Source organism: Diceros bicornis, chromosome 37 (assembly GCF_020826845.1).
Source record: "Diceros bicornis minor isolate mBicDic1 chromosome 37, mDicBic1.mat.cur, whole genome shotgun sequence".
NCBI lineage: Eukaryota > Metazoa > Chordata > Mammalia > Perissodactyla > Rhinocerotidae > Diceros > Diceros bicornis.
The window spans coordinates 1444747-1467711 of record NC_080776.1 but is presented as its reverse complement, the minus strand read 5'-3'; the positions used below and the strand labels follow the sequence as shown (position 1 = coordinate 1467711).

Sequence of the window (22965 nt, the reverse complement as noted above, 5' to 3'; positions counted from 1 at the left end):
TCTTTGTTTCAGAATTCCCTGAAATGGTACAGAGTGCTTATTGAAGAGCAACTAATGATGCAGTGATGAGACTTTAGCCCTTTTTAAACCCATAATCCTATGTAGTTTCAGTCGTATGCAAAAAGAATTTGGTGTAAATAATTACAACACTGTGTAATATACATGAATTATTGATTTATAATGAACATTTACATTGTATTAATGAACTCATGATCATTTCTAACCTATAGGATATTTGTTTTGCAGGAGAAAATAGAAGTAGAAATTATTTGCACAACTTGAATATGTAATTCCCCATTAATATTGATTCTTTCACCATTTGTTACCACAAAATTGGCTAAAATTAATACTCTTCTGTCATAATAGATCAAGGCAATTTACATTTAGTTTTCTTTGTCTTTTTTGTTTGTTTGTTTGTTTTGTTTTATTCCCTCCACTCCTCAATTATTTCATGGCATTTCAGTGCTTCAGAGAATTTAGATGAGCTCTCTTCCTCCAGTAGCTGGTTACTTAACCAGAAGCACAGTAAGAAAAGGAGAAAAGACAGGACAAGATTGAAATCTCCATCCTTGACTATCATGAGTACAGCAGCTCGAACAAGGCCGCTTCAGAGTTTCCACAAAAGAAAACTCTACAGATTGAGCCCTACTTTTTATTGGACCCCGCAGGTAAGGTCGCCTTTGGGAAAACATGAGCAAAGATTTTACCATCAATGTATTTCACATACATGAGGATATGGATTGTACACAGTTATTTAGAATAATTACATCCAGAATGCTTTAAATATATAGTTTATATATGACCTAATAGGTATTGACAATATATAAGTAGAATTTAATAATTTTTTCAACATAGCAGTATATTCTGAAACTTCTCCCATCTCCATTTTTTTAATCCATTATTATGCTTAAACTAATTTGAAGGAAAATTACATATCAAGGTGATTTTAAAATTTTACTGGTAAAGGTAATAAGGAAAACACAAGTGTACTACATATTTGTCTTTTGCTTGGCAAAGAAAACCTGCACAGCTCTCTGTTATTTTGGAGGAAATGACATTGCTCTCCTTTTTAGGTTTGGTATTTGTTAATCCTGGTGAGTGCTTCTTTTCTTTTTTCTAGAATATAAACAATTCAATTTTAGATGTCCATGCTTACACTTTTTACAAATAAAATATACTTCATTAGAAGCATTCATTTAGAGAGTGTATTTTTTATTTGTTAGCAAAATGTTAGGTATATATCTTTCAATGCATATCTAAATACACTGTGATGAAGGGCAAAATAAGTTATCTCTAGTGCTCATTATATGACATGCTTTTTTTTTCTATTATATTTTTAACTAATGTGTCAAAGGAAAGAAATTCTCCTTGATACTATCATTTAATAGTGTTTCTGATTATTACTACATTAACTATTTTAAATATATTTGTATAAAAATCAAGATGCTGTGTTTCATTAGGAACCATTTTTAAGTTTGATTTTGTAGGATCCACTTATAAATAGGAACATGGATTCTGATAAATTTGTTTTTATTGATAGATTGATTTTTACCATTTAGTAGTTCAGCTCTTATGAGCATGCTCCCCCAATTTGAAAATATTTTTAAAATTTTTATTTCAGAATTTTAAGAAATTTTATGTAATCATTTTAATGGGAAAATATTTTTATCTAAAGTTTTTATACATAAAAATCATATTTTATTTAATGATTTTTATTTAAAGTTGCTATAAGCAATAGATAAATAACATTTATGAAATTGATTTTGTATTTTCATAGTTATAAATAGAACTATCTAAAATATTTTACATATGAATATGCCATAATATTCTGACTGGAAGGAACCTGCTTGAATAATTTAAGGGATTTGCTAGATGTTACTAAAATACTGCGTATAATTGATAATGTAAAGATTGGCCTGGAAAGGTGTAAACAAATTTAAAACTTTCAGCAAACAAAGGAGGAAACAAGTGTAAGATTATTGTTGCTAGGACACCAAATACTTTATCATATTCTAGTCACAATGCGAAGCATTTTCAGTACATTATTTTATTTAATCCTCAAACATGTAACGATGAGGTATTATTAATCTCACCTTTAGATGCAGAAATTGAGGTTTAGGGAGATTAAGTAACTTGCCCAGGGTCACACAGCTAGTGAGCAACAAGTCTTATTCCAAAGCCCATGTTCTTACCATTACATTGATAACAGCAAACATAAACCGAATCTTGTGTGTGCATGAAATCTGTAAAGACAATATATTTGTGGGTTGGGGAAGAGGCTTTGTCTGGTTTGAGGTACAGTCATGCACTGCATAACGACGTTTTGGTCAATGACAGACTATATTTGACAGGGGTTCCGTAAGATTAGTACCATGCAGCCTGGGTGTGTAGCAGGCTGTACCATCTAGGTTTGTGTAAGTACACTCTGTGATGTTCACACAACGACAGAATAACCTAAGGACCCATTTCTCAGGACGTATCCCCATTCTTAAGCGATGCGTGACTGTATTAAGAAATGCATCAGAAAAGATGGGCTCTGAAAGATAAACAGAATTTTGAAAAGGTATGGAGGAGATAAAGAAAGCATCTTAAGTGAATAATTGGAACAGAGATAAAAAAAATGATGGAGAATAGTAAATGCCCCACCTCCAACTTATCTCCCCAATTGGCACAATAATAGTTATTTACCTTTCTAAACTTAATAAACGTCATTTCTCTCAGGAAGCCTTCCTTGACATCCCCACTATGGCGTACATGTTGACACAACACCATGTGTTATAATAATAATTCATTATTTTATAGTAATAATCCATTTATTTTTCTCTCATTACATTGTAAGTTTTTAGAGAACAGGGACTATATACAATAGTCCGCCCTTATTTGCAGTTTCACTTTCCGAAGTTTCAGTTACCCACAATTAACTGTGGTCCGAAAATATTAAATGGAAAATTCCAGAAATAAACAATTAATAAGTTTTAAATTCTGTGCCATTCTGAGTAGCGTGATGAAATTTCATGCCATCCCACTCTGTTCCTCCTGGGATGTGAATCATCCCTTTGGTCAGCGTACATATACGCTCCCCGCCCATTAGTCACTCAGTAGCCGTCTCCGTTATCAGATCGACACTTGTGGTATGGTAGTGCTTGTGTTCAGGTACCCCTATTTTACTTAATAATTGCCCCAAAGCACAAGAGTAGTGATGCTGGCAATTCGGATATGACACAGAAAAGCTGTAAAGTGCTTCCTTTAAGTGAAAAGGTGAGTTTTTAACTTAATAAGGAAAGAAAAAAATCATATGCTGAGGTTGCTAAGATCTATGGTAAATTTTATTATAGTGTTATAATTGTTCTATTTATTATTAGTTATTGTTAATAGCTTACTGTGCCTAATTTATAAATTAAACTTTATTGTAGGTATGTACGTACAGGCATAGCTCAGAGATATTACAGGTTGGGCTCCACACCACTGCAATAGAATGAATATCACAATAAAGCAAGGCACACAATTGTTGTGGTTTCCGGGTACACATAAAAGTTATGTTTACACTATACGGTAGTCGTCTATTAAGAGTGCAGTAGCATTATGTCTAAAATAACAACGTACATACCTTAATTAAAAAATACTTTATTACTAAAAAATGCTAACCATCATCTGAGCCTTCAGCGGTTTTGAATCTTTTTGCTGATGGAGGGTCTTATAAAAAACGCAATGTCTGTGAAGCTCAATAAAGTGAAGTGCAATAAAAGAAGTATGCCTGTATAGGAAAAAACATGTTATATATAGAGAGTTCGGTATTATATCTGTGGTTTCAGGCGTCCACTGGGGTCCTTGGAACGTATTCCCCACGCATAAAGGGACACTGCTGTATTCCTGAACCTACAGGGCCTTAAACAGTAACTGTTCAATAGTATATGCTCAGCAGATAATTGTTTAATGTGTGGAAGAATTAATGTAGTAGAACACAGGAAGATATTTAGAGGGCAGTGGAGAGTGAGGACTTGTGAGAGTGTGTGTGTGTGTGTGTGTGTGTGTGTGTGTGTGTGTGTGTTTTCTCGATTTGCCTTGTGAAAGGGTCTAGAACAGTTATATCCCATGGAAGTTTCTGTAATGATGGAAATGTTCTATAAATATCGGTGGTGTCTAGTACAGTAGCTACTAAATACATGTAACTCTTGAGCACACGAAGTATGGCTAGTGGAACTGAGGAACTGAATTTTTAATTTGTTTTATGTTTATTAATTTTGACTTAAATTGCCACGTGTGGATAATGGCTACCAAGTTGGATATGACAGATCTAGACTCGAACTTCCCCTTATAGCAGTGAGTACACCTGGCACTCATTCTTGTTGTCTAGTACCATTCCCTACCGAAAGGAGCCAGGGCTGACCTCAGGGGCTGGGGAAGAGACAGTATCTGAACCTGGAACATCTTCAAGTTACCAGAAACCAAGGAACTGTTCAAAAAAAAACAATGGTGGGAACATGTCAAAAGATCCCAGGAGCTAGTTTGTAGAAGCTCCTACTGGCCAACACTGGGGGTAGTTGAGCGTCAAAATAACTAAGGACAGTAATGAACCACTGAAGAAATGGGAAGGCGTGGAGTCCATACTGATGGTAGATAGATAGATAGATAGATAGATAGATAGATAGATAGATAGATAGATAGATATAAAGGGGAGAGGGAGGACTTTTCCATATAATAGAATGCTGACTAATGTGCCATGAGCAGTGAAATTAGAGAATCATTGCAGTAATCATAGTGAAGATTGATTGGGCAAGAATCATCAGTGGGTTAAAAATCTGGGGTCAGGATTGAGGAGAGGTTTGATGAGGAGCAGGATATTTGTATGGTCTTAACTATTTGGTAGAGTACAAGTCAATAACCTTGACTGAGTGACCAAAACTAACACCTAACATACCCTATGTGAAGGATACAACATCTCATGTAGTATTATGGCTAGGATGCATAATCTGAATTTAATCATGAGGAAGCATCAGACAAAACCAAAATCAGAAACATGCTATTAAAAAACAGTGACAATTGGCCAGAATTCTTAAGAAAATGTCAATGTCATGAAATCCAAGAAAGCCTGAGGAACTGTTTTAGGTCGAAACAGAGACTAAAAAGATATATGACAACTAAATGAATATATGATCTAGATCAGAATTGTTTTGGAGCAAAAAAATTATTGAGACAATTGAGAAAACTGGACTACTGATGGTAGATTATATAAAAATATTGTATGAATGTTGAATTTCCTGAATGTGATAACTGTTTTGCAGTTATGTAAGAAAATATCCTTATTCTAGGAAATATACGTTGAAATATTAAGGGGTAAAGTGGCTAAGGCATCTATTTTATGTAATAAATTAACTCCATTGCATCTAGAATGGTACTGGCTATGTAGCATCCTTGGCAGAATTGGGAAAATAGTTGTTTAAATCATTTTCTATAGCACTTAACTCGCTAGTAGAGGACTGGTTGAGAAAAGCTTATGTAAGGGCAATGGAGGGAGGTGGGAGTCTTTTGCTGCTAGGAAGTAGATGGTATAGTTGGCTGATCGTCACTCTCGTTGCAACAACTACGTGTATAAATTACAAAAAAATCATCCTACTATTAAAGACATTAGTGGGACTTCTGGTTTCAGTTCCAACATGTAAGGAGCTTGGAAGTCATCACTACTGTCCTTACAACAAGGAAAAGGTGAACAAACTGGAAACCGATGCCTTTTTATGGACCCCTCAGAGAATTGAAGTTGCAGAGCAAACTGGCACCCCAGAACATGGAGAGACAGGCAAATCCAGAGTCACGGCCGAGATCTGCTTACCTGAACCGGAAGCCACACTGACCGTAAACTAACTGGTAGGAACACTTACGTGGTAACTGTGATGAACTGCGTGCGGCTGAGTGTGGACTAGCTTGAGAGTGGAAAACTCCTGGGACCACAATCTTAGGAAGACCCCCACTTTCATGGACTTGACCTCTAGGCACCCCCCTAGGTTCTCACAGTGAGGAGACAAGAAGGCTCCCCGTGGCTCTGGCAGGGAAGGGGAAGGGTAACCTTTATGAACTAAGCCTAGAGCATTGTCTTTAACAAGGCTCACTCTTCAGGGGAAAGGACTTGACCAGAGCCTTATGCCACCTGGGAGAAGAGCGTTTCTCCCACCCCTGCCTGCTGTAGCCTTTCTGTCTCACCCAAGAGGGAGTGGGGGTGGAAAATAAGAAAGCTTTGTTCACGTCACAGACCAGGGACACGGATTTTAGTAGATCATGCTACTGTAGTAGGTAGGCTTCCTCTGCCCCGCCCTTACCAGCACACCAGCAGGACTCCAGTAGAGTGTCAGTGGGTTTCAGCTGAAAGGCATGGATTCTCTCTGAGGAGGAGTACTTGAGGAAGTCAGAAGTCAACACGGGAGGCAAACAAGGACAGCAGAGGAGCTGGAGGCCTCTGGCACCTACAGCTACGGCAGACATTGAACACAGCCTGACTCCTAGCCACATTAACATAACACCTCACGGTCAAGGCTGTTTACCTCAGATCCTGTCACCTGGTACGTCATGGCCAGCTTTCAACAAAAAATTACAAGGCGTGCTAGGAAAAACACACTCAGAAGAGACAAACCATGAGAACCAGGCTCAAAAATGATGTTGGAATTCTCTTAATAATTATGATTAATATGTTAAAACATTTAATGGGTAAAGTAGAAAACATGCAAGAACAGATGGTTAATGTAAGCAGAGAGATGAAAATTCTCAAGAAGAATCAAAATAAATGCTACAAGTCAAAAACACTGTAACCGAGATGAAATGGAACCGCCTTTCATAGGCTCATCAGTAGACTGGCCACGGCTGAGGAAGGAATCAGCAAGCTTAGGTAGGTCCATAGAAATGTCACAAACTGAAATGCAAGGAGAAAAGAGATGAGAAAAACAGAATAGGACATGTAAGACTTTGGGGGCAATTTCATGTGGTGTATCAGGTGTGTAATTGGAGTACTAGGAGGAGAAAAAGCAAGGACGCAGCGGAAAAACATTTGAAGTAATAACACATGAGAAGTTCCAAAGGTAATGACAAGCACCAAACCGCACATCCAGGAGACTCAAGCAGTAGGACATCAAGCAGGATAAATACCAAAAAATAAACACCTAGGTATAACATATTCAAACCGCAGAAGACCAAAGACAGAAAATCTTGAAAAAGGCAGAGAGAAAGACATCTTACCTGTAGAAGAACGAGGATAAGAATTGCAGCTGACTTCTCATCAGAAACCATGCAGGCAAAAACATAGTGGAGTGAAATATTTAAAGTGTTGATAGAAAAAAACAAACGATTCTAGTGGGTAAAATTGTGTGTCCCCCACAAAGATACGTCCATGCCCTAACGCCTGGTCCAGGTGAATGTGACCACTGTGGATTGAATTGTGTCCCAAGAACTCATATGCTGAAGTTCTAATCCCTAGTACCTCAGAATGGACCTTATTTGGAAATAGTGTTGTTGCAGATATAGTTAAGAGGAGGTGATTAGGGTGGGCCCTAGTCCAATATGACTGGTGTCCTTATAAAGAGAAATTTGCACACAGGGTGAGCACCATGTGAAGGTGAAGACTGAGATCAGAGTTATTCTTTGCAAACCTAGGAATGCCCAGGATTGGCAGCAAGAACCAGAAGCTAAGGGAGATGCACGGAGCAGACTCTTCCTCACAGCCCTCAGAGGAAGCCAACCCTGCTGACCCCTTGATCTGCCCTCCAGCCTCCAGGACTGTGCAGCAGTAAAGTTCTCTTGTTTAAACCACTGCGTTGTGGTGCTTTGTTATTGCAGACCTAGCAAACCAATACAGTGACCGTCTTTGGAAATAGGGTCTTTGTAGACGTAATTAAGAATCTTGAGATAATGTCATTGTGTATTTAGGATGGGCCCTAAATCCTGTGACTAGTGTCCTTGTAAGAGAAAGGAGAGAGAGATTTGAGGCACAGAGACACAGTGAAGACGGATCTGTGAGGATGGAGGCAGAGGTTGGAGTTCTACTACCACAAGTCCAGGAATGCCAGGAGCCACCAGAAGCTGAAAGAGGCAGGGAACAATTCTCTTAGAGCCTTTGAAGGGAGCCAGGCCCTGCCAACACCTCGGCTTTGGACTTCTGGCCTCCAGAACTGTGAGAAAATTAATTTCTGTGGTTTTAAGCCACCTAGTTTTTGACAGTTTGTTATGGCAGCCCTGGGAAATGACTACAGAGGTTGGTACCAGGAAGGAAATAGGGTGCTGCTTTAACAAATACCTAAAATCACGGAAGTGACTTTGAAATTGTGTAATGGACAGAGGCTGGAAGAATTTTGGGGTGTATGATAAAAAAGCCAAAATTCTGATGAGAGCTTAGAAGGAAATGAGGAGGAAGGAAGAAAAGGTGCTGTCACCTTAGAGAATACATATATTGTCAAGAACATGTTACTATATTTCTGTTTGATTATTAAAGGTGCTTCTGGTAAGATTTCAGAAGGAAATGTTATTAGAAACTGGAAGAAAGGTGATCTTTGTTATAAAGTGGTAGAAAATTTGGCTGAATAATGTTTTGCTATTGAGTGGAAAATAGAACTTGTAAGCATTGAACTCTTGGATATTTACTGAGGAAATTATCAAGTGTGGAATTGGCAATCTGGTTTCTCTTTGCTATTTATAGTAAAATATGAGAGGAAATAAATAAATTGAGGAAGGAATTATTAAGCAAAAAGGAACCAGAACTTGATAATTTGTAAAATTCTCATCCTGTTGCAAAAAAAAAAAAAAAATGATATGGCATGCTCTGGAGGGAATCTAAGAGTATGGCTGGACAAGCTTTGCAGGAGGGATTAGGCATGACTCAGGGATCCAATCATCCATCTAGCAGAAGCCAGTAGTAGAGATAGAGTTATCCAGAAAAGATCTGGGAGAACCGTTTTGTCTAATGATGTGGATGACCTTGACAGGCAGAGGAGACCCACAAGGTTTTTGAGGATGTCATATCAACAGAAACACTGCCAGCTTAGACTGAAAGGGGCAGAGACTGGACAAAATCAAAGAAAGTTGTTGGACCCCGAAGATTTTACAGGCAGGAAATGGACTGCCAGAGCTACTCAGCTACACACATGTACCACCCATCAAGAAAAAGGGAGTGAATCCTGGACCCAATGTGAAAGGAAAGCCAGAAAGTAGAAGAAAACGTAGAACACCTTCACATCTTTGGGGTAGTCGACTTCTTAAACAGGACACAAACGACAGTGATCATAAAAGAAAAAATTGTTAATTTGGGCTTTGTTAAAATTATAAATTTATTTACATTAAAGACAGCATTAAGAAAGTCAATAGAGGGCTGGCTCCGTGGCTTAGCGGTTAAGTGCGCGTGCTCCGCTACTGGCGGCCCGGGTTCGGATCCCGGGCGCGCACCGACGCACCGCTTGTCCGGCCGTGCTGAGGCCGCGTTCCACATACAGCAACTAGGAGGATGTGCAACTGTGACATACAACTATCTACTGGGGCTTGCGGGGGGGAGGTGGAAAGGAGGAGGATTGGCAATAGATGTTAACTCAGAGCCGGTCTTCCTCAGCAAAAAGAGGAGGATTAGCATGGATGTTAGCTCAGGGCTGATCTTCCTCACACACACACACACACACACACAAAAAGTCAATAAAGTATACACTGAGGAAGGACATTTGCAATACAAATATCCAACAAAGATTTTGTATTCTGAACATATGTGTACATATTACAAATATATATTTTGTAAAACTCCTAAAAAGCCAAGAAGAAAAAGACAAACAACCCAATTAAAAATAGGCCTAAACAGAGTTGTACACTTTGAAATGGTTAAAATAGTAAATTTTATGTGTATTTTACCACAGCAAGAACTTCTTTTAAATAAAAAAAAATAGGTGTAAGATTTGAGCAGATCTTTTGTAAAAGAAGATAACCAAATGGCCAATAAACATGTGAAAATGTGTTTAAAATCATTACTCATCAAGGAAATGCAATTAAAACTACAATGAGATACCCTACATACATCTATTCTTATAACCCAGCAGTTCCACTCTTAGGAACTTTTCCAGGATAAATGAATACATACGTATACAAAAAGACTTGTATATGAATGATTATAACAGCTTTACTCATTAAAGCCTCAAACAGAAAACAGTCTGAATGTCCATCAGCAGAACTGTGGCAAATACATACAGCAATGAAAAGCATGGACTATGCATACAACAACATAGATATATTGCCCAGACATTATGTTGAGCGAAAGAAAAGAGCACATACTCTATAATAAAGATAGACAAGACTTATTCGTGGTGATAGAAATTAGAACTTTGGTTACTTCAATGTGAGGGGTGAGGATTGATCAGAAAAGGGCGCAACCAAGGTTTCTAGGTTGTTGGAACTACTTCATATCTTGATTATGGTGGTGGTGGTTACCAGGTGTATACACATGGAGAGATTGGTCATGTTGTATGTCTTCTTTACCACAGAAGTAGAGATGTGTCCCATGCTGTGCATTCAGAGTTAGCCCATTCTTTTTAGTTTTGTTACTATTGTTACATAATAAGCATCACAAAATTTAGTGGTTTAAAACAATTTATGATTATCTTTTATGATTCTGTGACTTGCCTGGGCAGTTGTTTTTCCAGTCTTGCCTCAGGTCTCTCACATTGTTGCTCTAAGACGGTGACTGGGCCCAGAGCCATCGGGGGGTTTGAATGGACTGCGATACCTGGGCTTCCTTCTCTCCGTGTAGAGGAGGGTCTTTTCCTGTGGTCTCTTCACGTGGTTTCTTTGGCAGGGTAGTTTTACCTGGTGGCCTGGGCTCTCAAAAATGCAGATGTGAAAGCTGTCAGTTCCTCCTGGTTCTTAGGCTTAGAACTAGCACAGTGCTTCCTGCTGACTTTGTTGAAGTGAATCCGTGTGGGATTGAACGTGGGAGGATTATCCAGGGGCAAGAACCCTGCGAGAGTCATCCATGAGGAGTGACTGCCACGGGTCCCCCCTGGCCCCTACTTAGTGACCTCTCTCTCACGTAGACGTCACTTAGCCCCTTCCCCCAAGGACCCCCAAGGTCTCATCCCATTACCTCCTTAGGCTTGGGCTTCGAGTCTTGACTTTCATCATCTTACATCGTGTCTGTGTGCCTGAACTGGGCCTCGAGGTGTGGCTCCTCAGGTGTGCTTCTTTGGATGTGACTTTTCAAGTGTGGTTCCTCTGGATCAAAAGACTCATGAACTAATGTTACTAGTTATTTCTCTACACACACCCGACGTACGATAGTGAGACGGGGATAATCAGAAGAGGCACTCTGCTCAGACAGTGCAAAGGGAGGAACATGGCAGCTCTGAAATACACAATTAGGCACATCTTGCAGATTTGTTGATGTGAGTCTGTTTCTCTGGAAGTGGTGCTTTGCTGCTGTTAGCTCTGCCCTCAGGGCTCTTGGCTGCCTTCTCTGAGTCACCTTTTCTTTTCCTAAAAAAGAGCCCCTTTTTGCCTATGTGTTAGTTTTTTCATCTTGTTTCCTAGTTGTAGAAGAGTGAAGGCCCAGAGGGCTTTTCATTTTGAACTATTTCTGTCTTTGTCCAAGCTCGTCTTTACAGTTGTGTAGGTTTCTTATGTATCACGTTAAAATAAACTCTATTGGACAAAAGTCGTCTACAGATCTCTTCAACACAGGCCATTCTCGATTTTGGACTTTGTGTGAGGCTGTTGTGGAACGAGACCCTTATGATACTTGGAAGCACTTTTGTCTAGCAGAGGAGATCACTGAGACACACTCTGAAGATTCTTAGAAGCCCTCTTGTCTCAGACCTTTCCAAGGTCTTAACAAAGGGTCTCACAGTCTCACCCTTGAAATCCTGACACTGAGGTTATAGTTTTACTGGCACTTGCCTGGGTTTGATCTTTGCACTGTCATTTCTTACTGTGTGAACCTTTGGCTGTCTGGAGTGGCTGGAAACAAGAAACAGTCTTATTTTTGAACCCAGCAACTCCTGGCTCTGTGTTTCCTCTGAATTCTGCTTGAAAACAGCAGCTCCTTTTTAAGCTCATCCTACTCCATCCATACTTTATCATAGGCAGTTAAGTGAAACCAGTTGGCACTTGGAACATTTTTCCTAGAAACCTCCTTAGCCAGATCCATGAGTTCGTTATGACTCTTTTATCCTCCACGTTCTACAGGCGGCTGTTACACTGCTTGTTCTACCAGAGCAACAAGATGAAAGATGAAAGAAAGGAGATGTAAGGACTGTAGTCATTATTCAGAATCATCGTTTGCAGAGGTCGTGGTCCCTTTGCTGGGCAAAATTAATAAAAAGCATAAATTTGTATGCATTTTTACTTGATTTTGCCCTTTTTACAATACTAATCTCTAATAAGAATGTCAAGTAATAATACGTAATATTTATTAAGCAACTGTCATGTGCCATGCACTGTTTTAACTTACAAATACTTTACATGTGTGTCTTATTTTATCTTCATGCCCCACGTTATATGGGCAAACGGAAGCATGAGGTGGATGAAAAGATGCACATATTTAGCGCTATTTAAATAAATATAAGTAAGAGTATGTAGTTTTCTTTTAAATGTTAATGCTGAGTCTTAACACTACCTCTTTCATGAGCTTGAGTAAAACTTCAGATTTGAATCTTTTGTGAATTGTTTCAGACCTTTCTTCCTATGAGATCTCAGCCCATAGCAACAATTTAAAACTCCATGTAGTTTCTAAAGCTATTTTAAATGTTTTGGGTTTCTTATTCTAGCTGAATCACATCTTTTGCTATCTAAGCCTACTTACTTATTCATTACTAGGACACTTTAGTTTTTTCTTGGACAATCTATACCTTTTTATGCTTGGTATAATACTGCTTGATTTATGTAAAGTACAGAGATATCTTTAGATTGAGGAAAATGCACTGACATGCATAGATAAGATGTGTTCTCTAGAATAATACTCTGGTATAAGTTTACAATGTAAATGTGACTAATAGCTTTCTTTAAAATACAATTTTATTTGCAATTAGGAATTAAAGAAAAAACGTGTATTTGGCCATAAAATGCTTCTGCAGCCCCTTCTTGATAAGAGTGTCATCACCATGCAGCCTCAGGCCCTACCCTGTTGGCGTCTTAGCCTTGGAAAACAGGAGCCACCTTGACTGACTCCTGGCAGGGGGAGTTCTCTCTCCCACTGGGGCAAGAGAGCAGAGACTTCTTGGGTCCAGGGTTAGAATTCTGATTACAGTTTTCTATCAAAACAGGTTATGGGCAGTTGGGCATACAAATAGTTTATATAGGATGCTAATCATAACAATAATTCTATTTTAAGTTAGAGTAGTGATTTTATTTTATTGTAAGATTTTAGTTAATAAACATAAGTGTTTGAGCAAGAATAGGCCAAGAAATTTATTCAGTCAGTTAGAGCCAAGGTTATGTTATATGAAATTGATAAAAGTGTAGATGGCTTGGCTGGGAGTGGGGAAAGGAGGTGGCAAAAAGCGCAGAGTTCTCTTTGGTCATGCTCCAAACCACCTTCCTTCATATTGGGGGGGTGGCAATGGGGGTGATTATTTCTTCCTTGTTAATATTTGCAGCCCCTGAGTACAAATTGTAAGTCGCTGTACTATAAATACTAGAAAGTACAAGACATGACCTGGGCAAAAGTTTTAAATAAATGAAACTTTGTTTGCAGGACCCCCTTGTCTTTTCTTGCCCCTCTTCCCTCGTGGCGTCTCCCATCCCCTCTGGTCTCTGCTGGTCTGTGTGAGCTTCCTGCTTATCCACAGGATTCTTCGGGCTCCCTAACTTCTTTCTTTCTTTTCCTCTCCTTGCTTTTGTGTAAACATAACTAACCGGTGTTGTCTCTCGGTGACCCTGCTACTTTCTGGTAAACCATTTACCAGTGATACTGTCACTCTGAAGAAGGCTGTGTGTGCTTTGAGAAGTTCTACAGAAGTCGTGAATTAAATATAAAATAATCACATTAGGGCTATGGAATGCTGGGTGGGAAACTATTTTGAGCAGGAGGATTTTTTCATTGTTCATAAATTTTAGCATGTAATCCAGGAGCCATTTCATATATATTTATGATAACAGCTGTAGTAGATCTAACGTATTTGCAAGTTGACGTAAAATTTATTTAGAATAAATTTATTAAGAATAAATATTATAACCCTTATGAAATAAGGCAGAACTATTCCTATATTAAACTCTGTTCTTCTGTGTTCTTTATATATGTCCCAAGGCAAATTTGCAAAAGTAGTGTTTTTTGGTATTTAATAGTCAGTCTCATCGTTGTTATTTCATAGATTATTGAATCCTAAGGCAGGGTGGTTTATTAAAATAATCTGGTTATAAAAGTTAAAGTATATATAATAAAAATTTCATTTTAAGGTTTTAATTTACTTTTTTAAAATATGAAATGATTAGGTTTGTAAACTTTATGTGTGTGCAGGCTCCTTTTGCGAGCAAGTAATTTAAGAATTTTAAAGAAAAATAAAGACATGGTCTTAACACAAATTTAAATTCCTGTTGGAGAAACATGCCACAAACGTGCAAATTAAATTGCAACATAGAGATAAATATAGGCAGTCTCAGATAATCTCTTCTAGAATGAGGGCAGGGAGAAGAAAAATCTGAATTGAAGTGACAAATAATGACTCTGAAATAGAAAATAGGTTAATTCCATGGTGTAGCAGGTGTCTGAGTAAATGAAGAAGAGGAGAGGACTTAAGGCTGAATGTGTCTTTATTCTGCCAGGAGCCCACTCTCCCTCCTCACGCTGCACAGACTCCAGCTCCCCCTGTGGAGGGAGCAGCTGCTCCAGACGGGGGAAGGGTTGTGGTTGAGGGTTTCCTCACCGTGCTGCAACAATTCCGTACTCCAGGAACTTTTATGGGTTGACTCGGAGAGATAAATTTATAGCAGATATAGCATTATTTCTTTGAGAAAATATACTTTATGTAGTTGTAGATAAATCTGGAAGGTACCAGATTCTAAAGAGCCTAAAGATGGTTTCCTATGAGGAGGCAGCACATTTGAGTGGTTTCACACAGGGGTTCTGGAAGACACGTTGTAGTGTAGTACAGATCACTCACTGTGAGAGGAGGGCTCCCTTCACGTGGCTCCGTTCAGCTGGAGGGTCAGCTGGAGGGTCTTCCAGTTGAGCTGGAAGAAGTTAGCCTCACCTGCTCAACCCGCAGGTAATGCTGGCTGTTGGCTAGGAGGCTTGGCTCTCCTGGTGGCCTCTTACCCTGCAGTGGCTGGAATGGCTTCCTTACACGGCAGTTCAGGACGGTGCTCCAGGAGGGCAAGGGGCAAGCTGCAGGCCTCTCCAGGCCTCGGCCCTGGGTCTCAGTCACATCATCTGCACTGTGTTCTAAAGGTCACACGGCCAGCCCGCATGTCAGGGAGCAGAGAAATAGACCCCACCTCTAGAAACGAGTTGCAGCAAAGGGGCATACACACACCCAGGGATGGGAGGAACTGGTGACCACTAAGCAGTCTTCCACTTGGAGTCTGCTTTGGGGGGGGGAGGGTGATCCCAAATTAAGACATCAGCTGAATCAAACAATGAAGAAAATTAAAAGAATAGGGCTACATTATAGAGTTGTGTCGATATTAAATAAGATTAACACATGTGAAAGGTACTTAGCCCAATGCCTGGCATGCAAGTCTTCATCAAGTGTGAACAACAAAGATGATGATGATGATGATGATTCAGTGATTACTATGACACTGGGGATCAATGATGATTGTGGTGCAGGGCAGGGAAATGATCAAAGCATTATTTTTGAAAGATTGTGTTAGTACTTTTGAACAGGACAGATTGCTCTGGGAAGAGACTCGAGAAACAGAGATCAATTAAGAGGCTATTACAGTAGTCCAGACACAAGGTTCTAAAGAGTGGAATGAAAGGACAGATATAAAAAACATTTCAAAGAAGAAATGATTAGTCTTCTTAAGGGAGTTGATGACGAAAGAAAAATTTTAAGGAGGAGAGGAGGAAGAGGCACAACAAAGTATGGCCTGCTCCGTCCACTTTGTAAAATGCCCACGTCGAGTCTCAATAGTAACACAGATCAGAGATGAAGTAGCAGCAGAATATGAGCCAAACCACCTCTCAGTTGACCATCATCCGACTCACCTTTCTCTCAACTCCACTGGGAAGCGGGTGAGTGACACATAGCTTTCAGAACATACGTAAACAAGCCTTAAGTCATTTGCTTTCAACTTGTGGTCCTCGACTATATGTTTTTTCTTTATAGCCCAGTCTCCTTTATGTGGTGTATTAATTCTTTCCTGCCGCTGAAGAAAGAATGGCAAATATTCCCCGTCTCTCCCGCCTACTGCGACTGACTGGTAGTGGCTATTGCTGCCTGACACTCTGTTTGAGACAAATGTGACATCTGGCTTGAGGAAAGGAGTACTGTGATTAATTGTCAGCATTTGCCACAAATGAGGGGAGACTGGAGCAAACATACTATATTATTTGCCATTCCTTTACTAAGGTGTCACAGTATCAACGTTAACACGTTAAAGGACCAGTTGACTTTCCATATTACTTAGAAGGTACTATATAGATAGATGAAGGAATGCAGTGCTTTATTGTCTGTAGGTCACTTGCCTATGCCATTCAGGAGTTGCTTAGCAAATGGGAAAAATATATCTTTAGTTTCTGAAAAATCTTAGGGGAACTGAGCCAGTGCTAGTGTGCACACTACTTAATAATATTTATCCAAAAACATCTTTGTTAAAATGTTAAATCTTGTGGTAGCTTTGTTCACTTTCATAAAAATTTTAGCAAAAGAACCTCAAAGTGCAAGTTACATGATTTTTTTAACCATTTAAAACATTTCTAAGGAATGAAACATTTTATTCATTATTTCATTAAAAGTGTTTTTTTGGCCCACAACACACATTCTTATTATTCCTAGACCACTTTATTAGTTATTCTCTTCTTTTCGCCTTTCCTCTAAAAGGGCTATGTAGATGAGGAACGTGGATATGTAACCAGTCCTCCTGCAGATTTGTTTTAAATTAAAAATATATTGTCCTTTTCATGACCACAATTGAGTCTTTACAAAGTCTTTACAAAATATTTAAATTATCTAATAAATAACAGATATCTAGAGTTTCAGTAACCATGTAAATTAGAATTCTGACTTTTTGTTTGTTTTTTTTTTGAGGAAGATTGGCCCTGCGCTAACATCTGTTGCCAATCTTCCTCTTTTTCTTTCTTGTCCCCAAAGCCCCAGTACATAGTTGTGTATCATAGTTGTAGAGTTGTAGCTCTTCTGTGTGGGACACCGCCTCAGCATGGCTGGATGAGCGGTGCACCAGTGCACACCCAGGATCCGAACCAGCGAACCCCAGGCTGCCAAACAGGAACACACAAACTTCACTGCTACGCCACTGGGCCGGCCCCTAGAGTTCTGACTTTTAACAACAGAATGTCTTCAGAAGAAAAAGATACAAGTCTTTTAATAATATTCTCCTGTTTTAAGGAAAGACCTTAATTTGGATTTGAGGCATCTGCTGTGGGTCTGCTGCCGTGGTGCTGCTGTGACCTGCCAGTCACATCAGTGCCATTGCTGATACACCTTAGAGCTGGTCTTTTCCAGCTTCATTGCTCAGTCAATATGCTGCTTGTGGGGTTCTGTTTATACTCCCAGCCTATGCAGTATCAACTTTCCCTTCCTTTCTTAAAAATAGAACCCTAAATTATGCACAGAGTGGCAATGTGTTCTGCTAAAAATACACATCTTTCTAAAAATAACAATAGAGAAAAAAGGGGCAACTTTATGTCCTTAAATTTAAAAATTTGTATAAAATGGACAAAGTCCTTAAAAATATGTAGCATATCAAAGTAGAATCAAAAAGAAATAGGAACCCTGAATACTTTATAACCATTAAAGAAATTGAATCCATAATTAAAATTTTTCTCACAAGAAAGCTTGAGATTCACTTGACTTCACTGAACATCAAATGCTACTGAATAATTGAGGAAAACAGAATTCCAACCTTATGCAAACTCAAGAGAAATTGAGTTTAGCATACTCTATATAGACAACTAACAAGGACAGTTTAAACAAGGAAAATTTTAGCCTGATCTCTGTTCTGAACAGAGATGCAGAAATTCTAAACAAACTGCTAACAACTAAACCCAGCAATATATTAAAAAAAATGACATCTTGACAAAGTTGGCTTCATACTAGGAATGCATGATTGTTTAACATTAGGAAAATAAATTAGTTTACTGCTTAGGTAAAAGAAATTATTCGATTATCTAAATAGTACAGAAAACAAGATTTGATAATATTACCTGTCTCTTCATGATAAAAAGGCTAGAATAGAAAGTAACTTTCTTAATCTGATTTTGAAAAGGGTATCTATAAAGTTCTATATTAAGCATCACATTTAATGGTGAACATGGAAGGCTCTTCCTTTGAGATTGAGAATGACACAGGATGCCCACTATTGGCACTTGTATCCTGCCTTTTATTGCAAGGACTGTCCAGCACAGTTGAATAAACAATAAAAGAGATAAAATTTAGAATGGAAGAATCAAAATCGTAATTTGTAGATTGTTTCAATAGAAAATCCAACAGAATAAACAGATGAATTATTCATAATTGGTTTATAAATTTAATTGTTTTCCAGCAAAAAGTAAAATTATTTTGTAAAGGTACCATTTACAATAGTGTTGAAAATTATTAGGTACTTTGTACTATATCCAGCCAAAGATGTGCAAACCCATTAAGAAAAATTTATAAAAATTTACTGAGAGATATTAAAGAGCATCTAGATAAATGTTAAAATATATTCATAAATAGGAATTCTACCACATTGCAAAGAAGTCAGTTCTTTCCACACTGACTCATAGCTTTAATACAATGCCTATCAAAATCTCAAAAAGTAGTTTGTTTTATGTATTTGTGTGGGGGTTTTTTTTGCTTCTTTGTTTTGAAACTTGACAAATACATTTAAAAATAAAAGTATAGTATTTGTGCAGGGCTAAACAAAAACAGTGAAACAGTAGAGAGCTCAGAGACAGACTCAATGTATATGGGCACTTGATTTAAGACAGGTGGTACTGGAGAGCAGTCAGGAAAGGGTAAACTTTTAAGTTAATGGTACTGGGAAAACTGGTTATCCGTATGGGAAAAAATGCAATTGGATCTCTGTCCCTTACTATATTCAATAATCATGCAAAAAAAATCATCCAGAGGTGGATTATAGAATTAAATATAAAAGGAAGCATTAAAAGGCATTTTAGACAATGCTGTAGAATATATGATGATCTCAAAGTAGGAAAATATCCTAATAAACCATAAAATTGTGAAATTAACTACATTAAAATGAAGAATTTCTATTGAAAAGACAGAGTGAAACACAAGCAACCTTGTGGGAGAAGATAATTGCCACACATGTAACCACTGTAGAACTCATAGTCAGAATATGAAGAACTATTAAAAGAAAAAAAATCAACCAGTTAAAAATGAGCAGAAGACTCGAACGTGCCACTTCATAAAAGAGAGATTCTGCCCATCCAAAAGATATAAAAAAGTGGCCATCTCATTGAAATTTGAAAAAAATGCAGATTAAAACAACCACGAGATATCACCTTATACCCACTAGATTGGAAAAAAATTTTAAGTAAAATAATATCAAGTATTGGTGTGGTTGTAGAGCGATGGGAACTCTCACACAGTTTATACGTAGTTTAAGAGTAATTGGTACAAGCGTTTTGGTAAACAATTTGTTATTTTCTAGTAAAGTTGAAGATAGACATAACTATAATTTAAGAGTATGCTTTTAAAAAGATATCCTATGGGGCTGGCCCGGTGGTGTAGTGGTTAAGTTCACCAGCTCTGCTTTGGCGGCCTGGGGTTCCTGGGTTCAGATCCTGGACACAGACGTATGCACCGCTTATCAAGCCATGCTGAGGCGGTGTCCCACATACAAAGTAGAGGAAGATGGGCGCGGATGTTAGCCCAGGGCCTATCTTCCTCAGCAAAAAGAGGAGGATTGGCAGCAGATGTGAGCTCAGGGCTGATCTTCCTCACACACAAAAAGGATATCCTAGAGCAACGTATGATTTTGTGCATCAGCAGGACATGTATAGCAGAGTTAGAGGAGTGCTATTTGTAGTAGCTACAAACTGGAAACCATCCAGTAGTCCATCAATAATAGAACTGATGAATGATTTTTGAAGTGTTCAATAATGAAGTTCTGTATCACAGTGAATACAGAAACATGCAACAACAAGAATGAATTCCATTTATACTAAGTTCAAAAACAGGTAAAAATTAAATTAATACTATTTAGCGATGTATAAATACAAGGTAAAGTATAAAGAAAACAAAGTGAGTGGATTCTAAATCAGGACAGTGGTTACCTCTGGTGAAATGAAAGGGCTTACAGTAAGGGCTACAGAGGGCCCTTTGGAGTGTAAGCAGTGTTGTAGTTCTTGATTCAGGTAAAGATTACATGTGATTACTTTATAATTATTACATTATACACTTCAGTTTTAGATAATTTTCTGTTCTTGTTTTTGTTTAATCATTTTAAAAACTTAAAACTTGCCAGAGACTTTCAAAAAACTATCTTTATTTAAATAATTAATACATATGATTCAAAATGAAAAATTTGAAAAGGTATAAGTTGAAAAGTCTCCCTCCCTCCCTGTTCTGCTTCTGCCTACCTCCCCTGCAACACGGTAACCAGTGTTATTAATTTCTAGTGCATCTTGCCATGTTTTTATGCATATGTAAGTGAATATATGTGTATGTAATTTGCCCCCACATTTTAACAGAAATAGCAGCATATTATATACACTGTTCTATACCTCACCTCTTTCCCCTAGTGAACAGTACATCTTAGAAATCTTTTCACGTCAGTTTTATACAGAGCTTCCTCATTCTTTTTTAGTTTTCCAGTGTACGGACATACTCTAACGTATTTAGCCAGTCTCCTGTTGATGAACATTTGGGTTATTTACAGTTTTTGCTTTTACAAGCAATGGTGCAATGAATTATCTTGTATCATATCAATTGACATTTAAAACAATAATTTAGGGCTGGCCCAGTGGTGCACTGGTTGGGTTCATGCTCCACTTTGGCGGCACGGGGTTCATGGGTTCAGATCTCAGGCAGGGACCTACGTACTGCTCATCAGGCCATGCTGTGGTGGCATCCCACATACAAAATAGAGGAAGATGGGCACAGATGTTAGCTCAGGGACCATCTTCCTCAAGCAAAAAGAGGAAGATTGGCAACAGATGTTAGCTCAGGGCCAATCTTCCTCACCAAAAAATTAAATAAATAACTTATTGGGGTGAAATTCACATTACATAAAATTAACCATTTTAAAGTGAACAATTCATGGCATTTAGTACATTTACAATGTTGTACAACCACCACCCCATCTAGTTCTGAAAAGTTTTCATTGCTCCAAAGTAAAACTCCTTACCCATTAAGCAGTTTCTCCCCATTGCCACATATCCGCAGCCCCTGGCAACCACCATCCTGTCTTCATGGATTTATCTATTCTAAATATTTCTTATAAGTGGAGTCATACAATATGTGACCTTTTGTGTCTGACTTTTTTCATTTAGCATAATGTTTTTCAGGTTCATCCAGATTGTAGCACATAACAGTACTTCACTCTTTTATGGCTGAATAATATTCCATTGTGTGTATATACTACAGTTTATCAGTTCATTCATTGATGGACATTTGGGCTGTTTCCACCGGTTGGCTATTGTGGCTAGTGCTGTTATGAACATGTGTGTACATGTACTTGTTTGAAAATGTGTTTTCAATTTTGGGGGGATATACCTAGTAGTGGAATTGAGGGGCATATGGTAATTCTTTGTTTAACTTTTTGAGGAACCACCAAACTGTTTTCCACAGCAGCTGAACCATTTTACATTCCCACCAGCAGTGTATGAGGTTCCCAAATTTTCTACAATACTTGTTATTGCTCCACACTTGTATTTTCTGGGTTTTTTCTTATAGATGCCCTACTGGGTGTGAAGTGGTACCTCACTGTGGTTTTGATTTGTATTTCCCTAATGACTGATGATGCTGAGCATATCTTCATGTGCTTGTTGGCCATTTGTATATCTTCTTTGGAGAAATGTCTATTCAAGTCCTTTGTCCATTTTTTAAATGAGTTGCTTATCTTTTTGTTGTTGACATGTAAGAGTTCTTTATACATTTAGATACTAGACCCTAACAGATATATGATTTCTAAGTATTTTCTCCCATTATGTAGATTCTCTTTTTATTTTCTTGATAATGTCTCTTGATGCACAAAAGTTTTTAATTGTGATAAAGTCCAATTTATCTATTGTTTCTTTTTTTGTGTGCTTTTGGTGTCTTATCTAAGACTCCATTGCCTAATCCAAGGTACTATGGAGTTGAACCAGTTTACATTCCCACCAGCAGTGTATGAATGCCTATTTTCCCATATCTTTATAACATGGTACAATTTTAAACTTTTAGACTTTTTTTAATTATTATTTTTGAAAATATAATAGGTAGAAAACATGGTGTCATGGTATAGTTTCAATTTACATTTATCTTAATATGAGCTAGACTGATCATCTTTACATATGTTTAAGAGCCATTTTCATTTTCTTTCTGTGAACTGACTGATTATATCTTTTGCCCATTTTTCTGTTGAGTATTTATTGCCTTTTGTATTGATTTGTAGGAGCTCTTCATATATATTAGGAAAATTATATTTTTATTACATATTTTTCTCCTACATACTTATATTAGGGAAATTTGCCCTTTGTCATGATTTGCTAAAATTTTTTTCCTAGTGTGTCTTTAGTCTTTTTACTTTGCTTAATGTTTTCTTTTTCTGTGCAGAAGTTTTTTATTTTTATGTAAGTAAATTTATCAATCTTTTTATTATGGCTTCTGGATTTTGAGTCAAGAGTTCTAAAAG

General features: G+C 37.9%; 1 protein-coding gene across 6 annotated transcripts in view; it reads left to right on the top strand.

Moving 5' to 3' along the window:
- Positions 1–22965, top strand: part of KANSL1L (KAT8 regulatory NSL complex subunit 1 like) — a 126401-nt gene that overhangs the window by 72222 nt on the left and 31214 nt on the right. For 4 of the 6 annotated variants that reach the window (XM_058532914.1, XM_058532915.1, XM_058532918.1 and 1 more), the window contains one exon: positions 464–668. In XM_058532914.1, coding sequence (XP_058388897.1) covers positions 464–668 — 205 coding nt within the window. The remainder of the gene's footprint in view (positions 1–463; positions 669–22965) is intronic. The other 2 variants (XM_058532917.1, XM_058532916.1) reach the window with 2 other exon arrangements.